Here is a 15978-nt window from a genome sequence, read left to right as displayed (position 1 = left end):
CCAAAACAGAGGGGAGAGCAGCATGAGTGACCGCGGGAGGGCAGAGGGCAGCAGGGCCCTCCAGGAGCCCAGGGCCCCCTCACCTTGCCCCAGTCCCGCTGCGAGGACGATGTGGCCGACGCCATCTTCGCCTTCTTCTTACTCTCCTTCAGCTTCTCGCCCGCCTGCACCACCTCGCTGGAGTCGATCCGGCAGTCGGGGCAGTACCTGTGACCACAGGGACGTCACCCCCTGCCCGAGGTCGCATGGCCAGCCCCCTGCCTTCCTGCACAGCCAAGACTGCACAGAAGTGCGGAGGCAGGGAACGGCTTTAACTTTAAAATTCACGAACTCGACATGCAATCCACTCTCTCGGTCCCACGGGCCACATCGGAAGAGCTCGGTTGCCACATGGGGCGAGTGGCACCCTTGGTGGACAGCAGACGCTGACCCCTCCCACTGGGAACAGCAGTGCCCCCACAGTGAAGCCAAGCCCAGTCCCCACGCGGCCAACACAAAGGGCAGTTCAACAGCACCTACTCACTGCCAAGGACTCAGTTCCCTGTCTCCACCAGGAGGGCAGGGGTGGGGCAAACAACAGCCACCTCTTGTTAGTACTTCCAGGTTCTCAAACCAGAGCTGAGCATCACGACTCTCCCACTCCAGGCCTGAGATGCCCGCTCCTGCTTCTGGCCCACAGCACCTCCCTCCCCCTGGCCAGAGAGCCAGGGCCAGGCCACACGGGAAGGATCCCACATCTCCATCACCTCGGCCACCCGGGGGCACTCACCACTCCTCCTCAGGGGGCACGCTGCTGAGTGGTGGGCTCAGGCAGTAGATGTGGAAGGCCATGTCACACTCGTCACACATCAGCTGCTTGTCGGGGTCCTGCTTGCCCCCACACATGTGGCAGGCACACATGCGGCATAGCTTCCGCTCATCATCCTTACAGTGTTTGCAGGAGGGCCCGCTCTTCCCTGGATCCCAGGAAGCAGGGGGATGGGATCAGCTCTGGCAGGGCCCCACCCTCCCACCCTGCACCCCATCACACACACAGCATGGAGGGGTTTTACAGTGTCTGCAGGAGGGCCTGCTCTTCCCTGGATGTGGGGTGGGGTGGGATGTCAGCTCAGGCACGACCCCCACCCCTGCACCCACCCTCAACCCAGCACAGAGGGGCTGGATCAGAACTCACTTCTCATCGGGTTTTCCACCATGGGGTTCCCCTCGCCCGGACGCTCGATCTTGAAAACTTCGTCCACGAAGACAATCCTACAGTCATTGAGAGAATCACCCCTACAAGAGAACGGGCCTGTTAGGACGACCAGCGGGCGGCCCCAACGAAGACCCTAAAAGACCCGGCCACTTGGACATGTTCTCACAGCCCGTGAACAGCTCTGATTCTAATCAAATCGGAGAAGAGGCTTTCACAGGGCCCTGTGAACTTGCCTAGCTACTATCCTCGCAAATTCAAGTCCTACCAAATCAGGAACAAGGTGAAAACAACAAATAAGCCAGAATTTCATTATGTGATACATTTGAGAGAATAATTTTTAACCTTTGGGAGGTGACACCCACTAATTGGCAAGGCCCATTAAACAAGGCTCAATAGGCAAAAACTATAAAGCAAGTTCTGATCAAAATATGAAAAATTTTTAAAAATTACAAAAATTCCTCTAGGTTAAAACGACCCCAGGATCATCTCACTGCTTCCATCAGACCATCTGACTGCCTCCATCGGATCACCCCACCACTACATCGACAACCTACTAAGGAAAGCAAATGTGAATCATGTATAATTTCACTTTCCGAGAACCACTTTTAAATAGTAAAAAGTAGATGGCATCAATTTGAACGTGCTCCTTGGAAGGAAAGCTATGACAAACCAAGAAAGAGATCGTATTTAAAAGCAGAGACATCACTTTGCCGACAGAGGTCCATATAGTCGAAGAGATGGTTTTTCCAGTAGTCATGTACAGATGTGAGAGCTGGACCACAAAGAAGGCTAAGCACTAAAGAATTGATGTTTTTGAATTGTGCTGGAGAAGACTCTTAAGAGTCCCTTGGACTGCAAGGAGATCAAGCCAGTCAATCCTAAAGGAAATCAGTCCTGAATATTCATTGGAAGGACTGATGCTGAAGCTGAAGCTCCAATACTTTGAATACCTGTTGCAAAGACCTGACTCACTGGAAAAGACCCTGATGCTGGGAAAGACTGAAGGCAAAAGGAGAAGAGGGCAGCAGAAGATGAGATGGTTAGACAGCATCACTGACTCAATGGACATGAGTTTGAGCAAACTCAAAGAGATAGTGAAGGACAGAGGAGCCTGGTATGCTGCAGTGGCAGACATGACTTGGCAACTGAACAACAACAAATGTAACCCAATGTATACAAAATATCATTTCAATGTGTAACGAATGTTCAGGAATGATTAACAATCGCCAGTTTACACTCTTTTCCAGCACTTTTAAGTTTTTGAAATCCAGGGTATATCACAGCATATCTCAATGAGTCCTGGCCACATTTCAAGCGCTTGGCAGCATGCAACTCGTGACTGCAAGACTAGATGGCACATGTCCAGATCTACCCACCAGTTCACAGGGAACATGGGGACAGAGGAACAGAGGAAATGACACCAGGAGGATGCTGGTGGGGAATCCAGACTGTATGGATTTTATGTGACAAACCCAGCCTCCCCAACAAACAAGGAAAAGGAGGGAAAAACAAAAGGACAGGAAACCTAAGATAAAGGAGACTTAAAAAAAAGATCTACTGTGGATTTTCCCTGGTGGTCCAGGGGCTAAGACTCCAAGCTCCCAATGCAGGGGGGCCAGGTTCCATCCCTGGTCAGGGAACTAGATCCCACATGCCACAACTAAAGATCCTAAGTGCTGCAACGAAGAGTTCACATGCCACAACTATGGCCTGGCACAGCCAAAGAAATAAGTAAATACAAATATTTTTAAAAGAAACAGATCTACCAACTTAACTGAAATCTGTGGACATTACTTAGATCTTCAACAAACAAATTATTTTTTTCTAAATGAGTCAATTGGCAGACAGAACAATGACTGGATAGATGTTAAGAAATTAAATTTTCTGTTATCATAATAGCATGAAAACTGTTTCTGTAAAAGAGTCATTTTAAAGAAATATACTCAAAAGTATTAACAGATACAATGATTCGATGCCTGGGAATTACTTCAATTTAACGGGAGGTGGTTACATTCTCAGATGAAGGAAAATTAAAAGAATGTTGCTAGCTGATACTCCTTTATAGAATAATGGAGGAAAGTTCTTCAAGTAGATAGAAAATTAAAAAGAAAGGCATCTGGGAGGAAAAAGGAAGACAGACAACAGAAAGTGCAGAAACATGGGTATGTACAGTAGATTATGTTCCTTATGCATGTTCTAAGTCATACATGACGATAGAAATCAAGACACCGTCTGACACTCAAGACGTAAATGCATGAAAGATTTCCACACTTCCCTCAAAGTGGTAACAGAGACACTGGTATGTCACAGGCTTATATGACAGAATCCAGAGAAACCACTAAGAAAACTATGCAAAATAATACATTCCAAAAGACCACCAACAAATCAAGATAGACTCCTAAAAAATGCTTACATAACCCATAGGAAGGAGTAAGAGAAACAGGAAAAAGAAAATGGGGAAACAAACAGAAAACAAGTAACAAAATGGCAGGCTCAAGCTCTGATGACTCAGTGGTAAAGAATCCGCCTGCAGTGCAGGACACGCTGAAATCCCTGGGTTGGGAAGATCCCCTGGAGAAAGAAATGGCAAACCAGTCCAGTGTTCTTGCCTAGGAATCCCATGGACAGAGGAGCCTGGTGGACTACAGTCCATGGAGTCGGACACGCCTGAGCAGCACACAAGCCCTAGCATACCAATAATCACCTTAGATGTGTAATGGTCAAGATACTGTTGATCCCTGACCAACATGAATTTGAACTTCATGAATCCAATTATTGGTGGATTTTTTCCAATAGTAAATGCTATAGTACCACACAATCCCCAGTTGGTTGAATCCTCAAATGAGCAACCACAAATACAATGGAACCAGAGATGGGAGGATGGACTGTAAGTTATGCTTGGATTCTCAACTGCACAGAGGTTAGTGCCTCTAACCCCCTAGTTGTTCAAGGTTCGATAATGTATGCCAAGTGGTGGACTTCCCTGGGGATGCAGTGGTTAAGAGTCCAAACTTCCACTGCAGAAGGCATGAGTTCAATCCCTGGTTGGGGAACTAAGATCCCACATGCTGCGTGTTGCAGCCAAAAAAATATTTCAATAATGGCCAGAAAACATAACACATGCCAAGGAGTATGCAAACTTGATGAAGTGGATTTAAAAAAAAAAAATGACCCAACTATATACGGTTTATGAGAAACTCCAAATTCAACCACAGTGGTAGAGATACACCATGCATATTCATTCATTCACTTATGGCCATTCTGTGTGGTTTGTAGGATCTTAGTTCCCTGACCAGGGATCAAACCCAGGCCTCCTGTAGTAGAAACAAAAGTCTTAACCACTGGACTGCCAGGGAACTCCTCATTTACTTTTATTTTAAAAAGTGTATCAATTCACATATACATATCTCAGATAAAATAGACTTCAGAGCAAAGGAAATTACTGGAGACACAAAGAGAGATATTACATAAGGAACAGAAAGACGTAACACACGTGAGTATGTCCACATCAAACAACAGAGCCTCATGATTCTGAAGCTGACAGGAGAAAGAGACAGATCCAGTTACAGCTGAACACCGGGACACCCCCTCAGCACACGACAGAAGTACCAGACTGAACATCAGCAGAATTAGAAGATGTGAACAATCAGCCAACACAGTCTAACTGATGTAAACAGAACATTTGCCCCAACAACAGAATGTACTTTTTTTTTTTTAAACTGTGCAATATTCACCAAGACAGACCCCACTCTGAACCATAAAACAAACCTCAACAAGGACTGGAATCATATAGTGTATGTTCCTGGACCATATCAAAGTCAAACTGGAAATCAGCAACAGAAAGACAATGCAAAAATCTCTAAACACTTGAGAGTTAAACTCCATATTTCTCAATAAGTCAGGAGCCAAAGAGGAAGTGTTAAAGGAAATTGTAAAAACAGAGATAACTGAATAAAGAGAAAAACAACAGAGCAAAGTATGTGGAAACCAGGTAAGGCAGTGCTGAGAGGGAAATTTACAGTACTAAAATGCTTACATTAGACTTATAATAATCTAAGTTGCTACCTCAAAAAGACTAGAAAAAGAAGAGCAAAATCAACTCAAAAAATGGAGAAAATGATAAAGATGACAGCAGGGAATTCCCTGGGAGGGGTTAAGACTTCAAGCTTCCACTGCAGAGGGCATAGTTCCTGGTCAGGGAACTAATATGTCACCTATCTCAGCCGTAACTAACTAACTAAATATATACTTTTTTTTTTTTAAAGATGAGAGCAGAAATCAAAGACATAGAAAACAAGAAAACAACATTCTAAGCAAGGAAACAAAAAGCAAGTTATTATTTTTTTTAACAATCACATCACTGCGCCAGGGCTGATGCCTGGACCTTGCCCCATCAGCCTCCTCCCTGGTCTCCCTGCTGCCACGCTGCCCCCTGCAGTCAACTCCCAGCTCAGCTGCCTGAGCGATGATTCTAATTATAAGTGGCATCTATGCTCTTCTGTGGTGGCTCAGATAGTAGAGTTTGCCTTCAATGAAGGAGACCTGGATTCAATTGCTGAGTCGGGAAGGTCCCCTGGACAAGGGAATGGCAAGCCACTCCAGGATTTCTGCCTGCAGAATTTCATGGACAGAAGAGCCTGACGGGTTATGGATCATGGGATCGCAGAGTCGGACACAACTGAGCGACTGACACTGAACACTTACTCTGCGCTCTCAGGCTCCCAAGGGCTGCCAGCAACAGAGAATACACTCCAGCTCTGCACCCCTCCCAGCCGTATCCTGAACACTTCCTCCTCCCCCTCTCCCCTTTAGCCCACTGGCCTCCTCAAGAGACCACAAAGACATCAAAAATGGTCCTGCCCCAGGGCCTCTGCACTCACTGTGCCTATGCTCAAGACACTTGCCCAGATACCCATGTCTTGTATACAACATATACAGTGGAGTATCATTCAGCCACCAAAAAAGTTCATCATGCAACATGTATGGACCTTGCGAAAAAAGCCAGACACAGAAAGACACATAGTGTAAGATTCCACTTAGGTGAGGTCTCTAGGAGTCAGATTCACAGATCCTGAAGGTAGGTGGTGGGGGCCAGTGGTAGGGAAGGGGCTGGGGAGGTCAGTGTTTCAAGGGGACAGAGTTTCAGTCTGGGAAGATGAGAAAGTTCTGGAGATGGATGATGGTGGGGGTGGGGATGGTTGCCCCAACAATGTGAATGTGCTTAATGCCACTGAGCGGTGCACTTGAAAATGGTTAAGGTGGTAAGAGCTTCCCTGGTGGCCCAGTGGTGAAGAAGACACCCGTCAATGTAGGGGACACGGGTTTGATCCCTGGTCCGGAAAGATCCCACATGCTGCGGGCCAACTAAGTCTGTGCACAACTACTGGAAGCGCGCACACTCAAGAGCCTGTGCTCCGCGACAAGAGAAGCCACTGCAGTGAGAAGGCCACGCAATGCAACTCCCCCCCACCCCTCACCGCAACCAGAGAAAGTCCACACACAGCAACAAAGACCCAGTGAGGCCAAATAAGTAAATATATTTAAAAAAAAAGAAAGACATCTTAAAATGGTAAAGATGTTAAGCTTTCTACACACACACAGAGAAGCCTGGTAGAAAGGGTTCAGCAAATATGTTCAGCAAAGGGCCTGGCAGTAAATATTTTCAGCTTTGTAGGCAGCCACCCAGCTCTCTTCTGGGCGCCCTCCTAACATGGAGCAGCCACAGTGAAGCAGTGAACAGATGGGCGTGGCTCGGTGCCAATAAAACTTTATTTGCCATTCAGACCTGGGGGCCAGCTCTGGCCTGTGGCCAGCAGCCTGTTGACCCCTGATGTGAAGGGCACCCCGGGTAGGAGTGTGTGGTTCTGGGTGTGTTCTTGCCTGTCTGTGCACACACACGTTGACCCAGGAAGGTGCTGGGACCAGCCATGTCTCTGGACAGGAGAACCAGGTGACCAGGAAACAGAAGGAAGAATATTAAGTGTGGCCTTGAGTACTTTCCGGACCTGGCCACATTTTTTCACCTGTTTGCCAAATTCAAAATAACAAGCATACGAGAACAAGGAAGCTGGAAATCTCTGCCAGGGCCCCGGAAATAGTTCCACAGGTGGGGTGTAGAGGGCCTGGGGAGAAGGCAAAGGCCGGGAAGACTCACCCGATCCTGACGTTGGCATGCAGCTCCCGTGCCGTCCTGGTCTCACGTTTCCGCAGGATCTCGGCATCGTACCAGAAGCCACGGTCCTTGGGGAGGTCTGGGTTGTAGTTGACCATGACCACCTGGCCCACCTGCAGGTCCTCCCACTTGATGGTGTGTCGGGCTCGAGCCCGGACGTTCTGTGAGGTCATCTGGACCACTCCGTTCTCTGGGTAGCTGAAAGGGAGAGCCCTGAGCTCAGACCTCAGGTGCCAGCAGGCCTCACCCCATCACCGGGAGACAGAAGCCGGGCAGAGAGGGCAGCCTGGTGTGTGGGTCTGAGTTACACTCATCACAGCAGCCCAGAAAGGCCCCTCCCCAAGAGCTCATCTGTTGGTGTTAACAACACACAGGCACTGTGACACGTTTCAATTACAGCGGCCCCCAGCCTTTGCAGCACCAGGGACTGCGTTCATGGAAGACAGTTTTTTTCACGGACCAGGTAGGCAGGGATGGTTTGGGGATGATTCAAGTGCACATTACATTTACTGTGCACTTTATTTCTACTCTTATTAAAGCAGCTCCACCTCAGCTCATCAGGCATTAGAGCCAGGGGTTGACCCCTGGCACCCTGACAAGCGGTATTTTTTTGGCACCTAATCTGGAAATAGGGGCTTCCAAGGTGGTGACACTAGCAGTAAAGACCCCGCCGGCCAATGCAGGAGATGGAAGAGATGAGGGTTCGATGCCTGGGTCAGGAAGATCCCCTGGAGAAGGAACTGGCAACCCACTCCTGTATTCTTGCCTGGAGAATCCCATGGACAGAGGAGCCTGGTGGGCTACAGTCCATGGGGTCGTAGAGTCGGACACGACTGAAGTGGCTTAGCATGCCACGCACCCTGCTCATTTAGGGGCACTGCTCAATCTGGAAATAGGATTGTTGCAGATAAGAGATCAGGTTAAGATCAGATCCTGATAGAGAAGAAAGGTCCTAAACCTAGTGACTGATGGATGAGAGGCAGACAGAGGAGAGCAATGCAGGAAAAGGAGGCAGAGGCAGGAGGGAGGATCATAGCCACGAGCCAGGATAGCCAGTCCTGCTGAAAGAGGCAGAAAGGATTCTCCCCTCCAGGTTCTACGAGGGTCTCAGCCTTCTCATCACCTTGGTTTTGGACTTAGGGCCTCCAGGACCATGAGAGGATAGACTATTCCAGCAACAGAAGCAATACTTTGTAGAGCAGCCATAGAAAACTACGACAGAAGGAAATGCAGGGAGGGAAGGCTTTTTTCCATATGTGTGTGTTGATGGTGACTTTTGTAGAGGGAAGACATTATATTAAAAAAAGACAGGAAGTCATTATTCTGAATATGCAGGAATTCCAAGTGGCCTCAAAAAAGGCGTAAGACAACTGGCTAAAGAGAAGGCACTGGTGACCCACTCCAGTACTCTTGCCTGGAAAATCCCATGGACGGAGGAGCCTGGTAGGCTGCAGTCCATGGGGTCACTAAGAGTTGGCCACGACTGAGCGACTTCACTTTCACTTTTCATTTTCACGCATTGGAGAAGGAAATGGCAACCCACTCCAGTGTTCTTGCCTGGAGAATCCCAGGGATGGGGAAGCCTGGTGGGCTGCCGTCTATGGGGTCGCGCAGAGTCGGATACGACTTATGCAACTTAGCAGCAGCAGCAGCAACATATTCTAAGTAACACAATAGTAAAGCAACCAAACACCAATAAAAATTAACAAAAGATAAATATGTAAGAAAATTTTAAAAACCTAACATTGTAAAGCGACTATACTCTAGTAAAAGCTATTTAAAAATAAATTAAATTTAAATAAATAAATAAATAAAAGCATATCCTATTAGCAACAAAGTTTAGCCTCAGCCTAGAGCAGGGATGATCCCAACTCCACTGTGATGAGCTGGTTAGCCTGGTGTTCATTATTTTTGCTAATAAAGTGCCAAGAACAAGGGTTGTCCAAGAGGTGCTAGTGGTAAAGAAGCTGCCTGCCAATGCAAGAGACATAAGAGACACGGGTTCAACCCCTGGGTGGGGAAAATCCCCTGGAGAAGGAAATGGCAACCCACACTAGTACTTTCGTCTGGGGAAATCCCATGGACAGAGGAGCCTGGAGAGCTGCAGTCCACAGGGCTGCAAAGCGCTGGACATGACTGAAGCGACTTAGCATGCACAACAAGGGTTGCCAAGGACCAGATAGTCAATACTCAGCTTTGTGAGCTGCAAGGTGTCTGCTGCGAACACTCAACTCGGCTACTACCACAAGAGCAGGCACAGATGGACAAGATGTAAACAAATGGGTGCTGGTGTGTTTCAAATAAAGCTTTATTTATCCTGTCAAAAACAGGATGCGGGCCAGATCTGGCCCGAGGGTGGGAAGCTTGTGAACCCTGACCAAGAGGATGGGAATCTGGCACCTACTACCATTCACTCATCCAACTACTCCAGTAATTTTTAGAGCTAAGCTTAGGATGTGCCAGAAACTGGTGTGGGCAGTAAGAAACTCTGCAGGGAAACAGATGAAGCCCTAGCGCCCTCATACAACATAAGCTCCCTATAGGCGGGCAGGCTTGCCCTTGGTTATGAACTGTATCCCCCACACACATTCTGAAGCCCTAACATCCACTGTGACTGTATCTGGAGACAGGGTCCTTAAAGGTTGTTATTGTTTAGTCACTAACCCGTGTCCAACTCTTTGTGACCCCAGGGACTGCAGCCTGCCAGGCTCCTCTGTCCACAGGATTCTCCAGGCAAGAATACTGGAGTGGGTGGCCATTCGCTTCTCCAGAGGGATCTTCCCAACCCAGGGATCAAACCCAGGTCTCCCGCATTGCAGGCAGATTCTTTACTGTCAGAGCCACCAGGAAAGCCCAGGCTGTAATCAGTTAAATGAGCTCATAAGGACAGGGCTCTAATCTAATAGGACTGGGGTCCTCATCAGAGAAGACACCAGAGCTCGCTCTCTCCAAACTCAGAGGAAAGGCCATGTGAGGATGCAGTGAGAAGATGGTTGTGTCCAAGCCAGGAGGAGAGCCCTCACCAGGAGCTGACCCTGCCAGCACACTGAGCTCAGACTTCCAGCCTCTGGGACCGTGAGAAGATACACGCCTGATGCTGAAGTCGCCCAGCCTGCGGCATGTGGTTATGGCCACCCAAGCCAACTCAGAGCCCCTCACTGTTCACAGAGGGGAATTCCCCGGGCCCATCACAGGGCTTGCCACATGCTAAGTGCTCCATAAACACTCTGAATTCCTACGACAGAGGGAGGGGACATCACCACCCAGGCAGCTCCAAACACCAAGTCCTCGGAGCCGCTGCTGTCCCGGGCCCACCCCGAGAATACTCACTCATCGTATTTCACATGATAGATGATGTCGTCCTCTGGCTTTGAGCTGGAGCTGCTGGGCTGGTCGTGAGCCCGAGCCTTCCTCGTTACCCTGATGACCTTGGCCTCGAACCACGCGCCCATATTCGTGTCCCTCGCATCCACATACTCGCCGACCTGCCGGGGAAGGAAGCTCTCGTTCGGCCCCAGGGAAATCTGTGAAGGGTCATGGTCTTAAGGGGAGGAGGGCAGCAGATCAGAATTTAGACGGCCCCTGGAAGGACCACAGGGAAGACACCCACAGGTCCAGTTCCAGGGTTCTGCTTTAGGGGCAGAGAAGGAACCCCTGAGCACTGATGTCTCCACCACGGGACTGTGATGACATAGGGCAGGATGGGGGGCTGCCCAGCCACGGGGATCGAGGGCTGCGTGGGGATAGCGATGCAGGAGCCCCACCTTGTAGAGGCCCAGTTCCGTCTCATCACACTCATCCTCGTCTGCCTTCCCTTCTGGCTCGTTGGCGGCCTCACCGCTGTTGGAGGACTTGTCCGACTCGCTCTGGGCCAGGCCGCAGCCAGAGTCTGTGTCCGAGAGCTCAGAGTCCCTCTCCTTGATTCCACTGCTGCTGCCGGGAACAGGGACGGGCAGCACAAGGCTCTGCCGGACCAGGAGCTGGATGGTGTCGTTCAGGCGGACGTCATAGTCAAACAGCGTGTGGCCGTCCTCCATCTGCAGGGACGCAGGCCAAGGTCACCAGGCAAGGGAGCTCACTGGGGGGAGTGGGGGGGATGATGGACCACACCCGCCCTGGCGGAGGCCTGCCAGCTCCTGGGGACAAGGTCACTGAAGCCCTATCCAATGAGGACGCCTGCTGCCACATGGGGGGGCGTCCCCGGAAGCATGTGGCCCAACCCCGCTGAGCCATGGCCACACATCAGGTGTCGGGGGAGGTTTCAATACTTTATGTGCTTTGGAACTTTTGTTTCAGTAAACAAGCATTGTCAGTACCCCTGGCTCTCAGGGAGAGTGACCTGCCCTGGAGGCGATGCTGTAGGGACATTTCTGGTTGTCTTGACAAGGTGGGGGGTGCTAGGAATGCCCGGGATGGCCCGCAGAGAAAACACCTTTCTGTTATTTCCACCCACACTAGGCACTCACTGATGGGGAGGCTAGGAGCCAGCAGGGCTCTATGATCCATTGGCACCGGGTGACTCACCAGGTATGTGAAGGGGTTTGGCTTCGGAGCACGTCACTAGGGGACGAAAGTCTTTGTGTTGGGAGTTACCTTTCCATGAGCAACTGCCCCAGGACACCCCACCGACACCCAACAAGGATCCTCAGCCCTCGGGATCCAGAACACCCTGAGGCAGGCTCTGCTGATCTCTGATTGCTCTCTGGGGGTTGGGCAGGGGGCTATCAAGGACACCACAGGAGCAGCAGCCCTGCCCTCCACCCTCTGGATGCTGGGAGCACCCCAGGTGTGACAGCCATGGAGGGCCTCCAACATCACCCAGTGTCCCCTGGTTCAGAAGCAGTGCCCTCAAGAAAGGAAGGAAGGGACCTCCCTGGGGGCTCAGTGGTAAAGAATCCACCTGCCAAGGCAGGGTTCAATCCCTGGTTTGGGAAGATCCCATGTGCCTCGGAGCAACTAAGCCCGTGAGCCAGAAGCCAGTGCGCCAGAACTACTGAGCTCTCGTTCCTAGAGCCCCGCTCCTCAAGAGAAGCCACAGCAGTGAGAAGCCAGGACACTTCGACTAGAGAGTAGCTCCCGCTCACCCCAGCTAGAGAAAAGCCTATGCAGCAATGAAGACCCAGCACAGCCAAAACAAATAAATTTTAAAAAAAGAAAGAGAAGAAAGAGCACACAAAAGTCAACTCTCCCTCCTTCCCAATTTCTAACCAGAAGCTGCTGGTTCAAAGGGCTGATTGCCATTAATATGCAAACAGCACCTGGGGTCATGGGGAGGGCACGTTCCAGGTAGTGGTTGTTAATCTTTATTCATCACAAACCTGAGAACAGAATGGCTGAGAACCCCTCTCCCCCAGAAAGACACAAGTGAACACACTTGCTGCAGAGGCCACCAGGGCCCCCTGAAGCCCACCCTGCACAGCCAGGCCCATGCTGCCTGCTCACCCAAAGCCCAGCAAGAGCCTCCGATATGCCCTGCTCTGCCTGGCTGCCACGGGAGATCAGAGTGAGACAGCGCCAGCCCTCCTACACGGGGCCGACACAGGACAGCGGAGACAGCAGGAGAAGGGACACACACACGCTGACACAGCCCAGGGCCCAACGACTGATGGACAGATCAACAACACAGTGAGGTCCTCCTCATGGTGGGATGTTCCTCATCTCTAAAAAGGAGAGAAGGCACATCCCCAACAGTCCAGTGGTTAAGACTCTGCGTTTTCACTGCAGGGGGCACAGGTTCAATTCCTGGTCAGTGAACTAAGATCCCCAAGCCACATGGCAAGGCCAAAATAAAAAAGTCAACACAGGTTTCTCAGTTATACCAATTGCACTATCTGGCAGGAGACAGGTGGGGAGAATAGGGGCGGGGGGGCGGCCACAGGGTATATGAGAAATTTCTGTACCTTCCTCTTAAATCTGTGAACCTAAAACTGCTCTAAAACCTAAACTTTATTAGTTTAAAAAAAACGGTGGGGAAACAGGTGTCCCCAGCATCATTATGACAAGGAAACCAGCAGAACGTCATTAAAATGTCATTAAAAAGGATGATGACAAGAGGCAGGCACCTGGTGCCCAGCACCTGCATGGTTAGGCAGACAACCCTCAGCACTGCAGACATTAAGCACCCCCACCCTGATCATTCTCTTTGTGGGGAGGTGGAGCAGAATCCCTGCTCCCCCAACTTGATGTCAGGAACACCCCCTAGTTGTGATAACTGATGTCTCCAGACACTGCCCAGAGCCCCAGCAGGGCCAAACAGTCCCCAGGGAGAACCACTGAGCTAGAGACAGGTAGCCTGGCACTTATGCTCAGGGCAGCATCATCTGCCAGCCAAGCAGCGGCTCATTCCTACAAAGACATAGGACACAGCTGAGCATGACAGCTAAATGCAGGGGAGTAGAGGCGTTTCCCACACACATCAGGGGAAGCAAGGATGGTTTCAGAGGATGAGAAATAATAAACCGAAGCACCAGGACAGGGGAGAGGCAGTGGGAGAGACTCGGGGCCAGGAGGGGGCATGTGGTTGGACTTCTGTTTTACAAGGATCTCCGGGATGGAGGCCCAGCAGGAGCCAGGGTGGCAGAGCCGGGGGTGGGGGCAGAAGGGCAGCTGGGGGTGTGCAGGACAAGGAGGGTGGGGGAAGATCAGGACCTGGCTGAGGGCTGTAGTTAAAGGCGGCAGGAGGAATACTGATGGGGCCATCTGTGAGGGGTCAGGAAACTAGATAGATGGGAGCGGCCCGCACACACAGACGCAGACACACACACACACACACTCCCCTCCTGGTGCAAGAGTGCAGCAGGCAAAGGTGTGATCAGGCGGGCTGGGCACTGAGGAGGCCACGTGCTGGGCCAGGCTAGCCCGGGGCTCCACCTCCAGGATGGAATGCAGACTGGTCTGACGGCTTCAGAGGACCACTTCTGGAAAGTTCCAGAAGGACCCGAAGTGGGCAGGAAGGAGCTTGCACAACCACTTGCTATGACAAAAGGGTGTGTGTCGGATGCCCGCCTCCCCAACCCTGCTAGCCTCAAGTTGCACACAGCAGGGAGGTGGGCTGGACCCAGTGAGGATATGGACGCCAAGCCCGGGGTTTCTTCTAAGGTCCTAAAACTCCAACTGAGACTAACAGCATTGATAAAAGCTATACAAGGGACTGTCCTGCCTGTCCTGTGGTTAAGACGCCAAGCTTCCAACGCAGAAAGCATGGGTTCAGTCCCTGGTGGGGGAAATAAGATCCCACATGCCACCCTGCAATAAGTAAAAAAAAAAAAAAAAAGGCGAAATTAACACATACAGTTTAAATCCCTGGTGGCTCAGGTGGTAAAGACTCTGCCTGCAATGCAGGAGACTCGGGTTTAATCCCTGGGTTAGGAAAATCCCCTGAAGAAGGAAATGGCCACCCACTCCAATTATTCTTTCCTGGAAAATTCCACGGACAGAGGAGTCTGGTCGGCTGCAGTTCGTGGGGTCGCGAAGAGTTGTACAGGACTGAATGACTGACATTTCAACACAACATTGTAACAACACTGTAAATCAACTATACTTGAGTAAAATAATTTTTTAGAAAATTCAAAAAATAAAAGCTATTCAAACCGAATGGCAAGCTGGATCTTAGGTTGCAGATTCTCATGTTAAAAATTAAACATGCAGTTAGAATCCTGTACAACCAGAAATGCAGGTGAAAATCCCTTAAGCTGCCTGGGGTGGTAGTTTAGTCACTCAGTTGTGTCCAACTGCGTGCAACCCCATGGACTGCAGCCCGCCAGGCTCCTCTGGCCATGGGATTTCCGAGGCAAAAACAGTGGAATGGGTTGCTATTTCTTTCTCCAGGGGATCTTCCTGACCCAGGAATCAAACCCAAGTCTCCTGCATGGTAGGCGGGTTCTTTACCACTGAGCCACCAGGGATTTAAACTGCCTGTAGTAAAACGCAAGACATGTGGTTTGGGGCACATTCAGGTGTAAAGGCCAAGCTGCCGGCGGCGTTTAGATCACATCCCTCTTTTAAACCAAAGCTTTCTGGACTTGGGGAATTCTGGGCATGCACATGGCAGTAAATGAAATAAACACAGAGGACATCTGACAACGGAGCTTCCTCCCAGAAATCCAGAGTCAGAGCCGCCCACTTTCTGCCCCCTTGGGGCGTTGGGGGGGACACTTTTGTGGTGTGAGTGCTGCTCAGAGCACAGGAAATAAATGACCCTGGGCCTGGCAAGGGGTGGTTCTCCTGGACTGGGGAGAAGTGGAGAGGTCATAAACCAGACCAGCACTTGTCAAGAGGGACCTCCGGCAGGAAGAGGCCAGAGGCCTCTATCAAGACCCTTCCTGCGGCTGCAGTCCCAGCCCCCACAGTCCCGTCTAAGACTCCAGGCCTCCCCAGCAACATGGGGTTCAGGCCAGACAGAGAGATGGACAGACAGAGATGGGAGAAGGAAGAAAAGGTATGATTCAGGCCGTGGCAGAGGGACATGCTTCCCGCTGCCGGGGGAGAGATGGGTGTACAGGCATGACCCCGCCTGTCCACCCGTCAGTCCTGACACGTGAACTCTGCCCTAGGAGCCCCCCCAGGCCACAGCCCAGGTCATGCCCTGGACAGGCATTTCCATTTCAGGGGT

At 50.6% G+C, this 15978-nt stretch overlaps 1 protein-coding gene across 1 annotated transcript in view; it reads right to left on the bottom strand.

Annotated features, from left to right (window-relative positions):
* Positions 1–15978, bottom strand: part of UHRF1 (ubiquitin like with PHD and ring finger domains 1) — a 32447-nt gene that overhangs the window by 12343 nt on the left and 4126 nt on the right. Inside the window, exons 2-7 of the mRNA XM_043466277.1 lie at positions 11132–11404; positions 10698–10852; positions 7350–7565; positions 1175–1275; positions 770–956; positions 84–207 (exon numbers count right to left, since the gene is read on the bottom strand). Of these exons, the coding sequence (XP_043322212.1) occupies positions 84–207; positions 770–956; positions 1175–1275; positions 7350–7565; positions 10698–10852; positions 11132–11404 (1056 nt within the window). The remainder of the gene's footprint in view (positions 1–83; positions 208–769; positions 957–1174; positions 1276–7349; positions 7566–10697; positions 10853–11131; positions 11405–15978) is intronic.

Source organism: Cervus canadensis, chromosome 4 (genome assembly GCF_019320065.1).
Source record: "Cervus canadensis isolate Bull #8, Minnesota chromosome 4, ASM1932006v1, whole genome shotgun sequence".
NCBI lineage: Eukaryota > Metazoa > Chordata > Mammalia > Artiodactyla > Cervidae > Cervus > Cervus canadensis.
The sequence above is the reverse complement of the archived record's forward strand: the minus strand, read 5'-3'. Positions and strand labels throughout refer to the sequence as shown.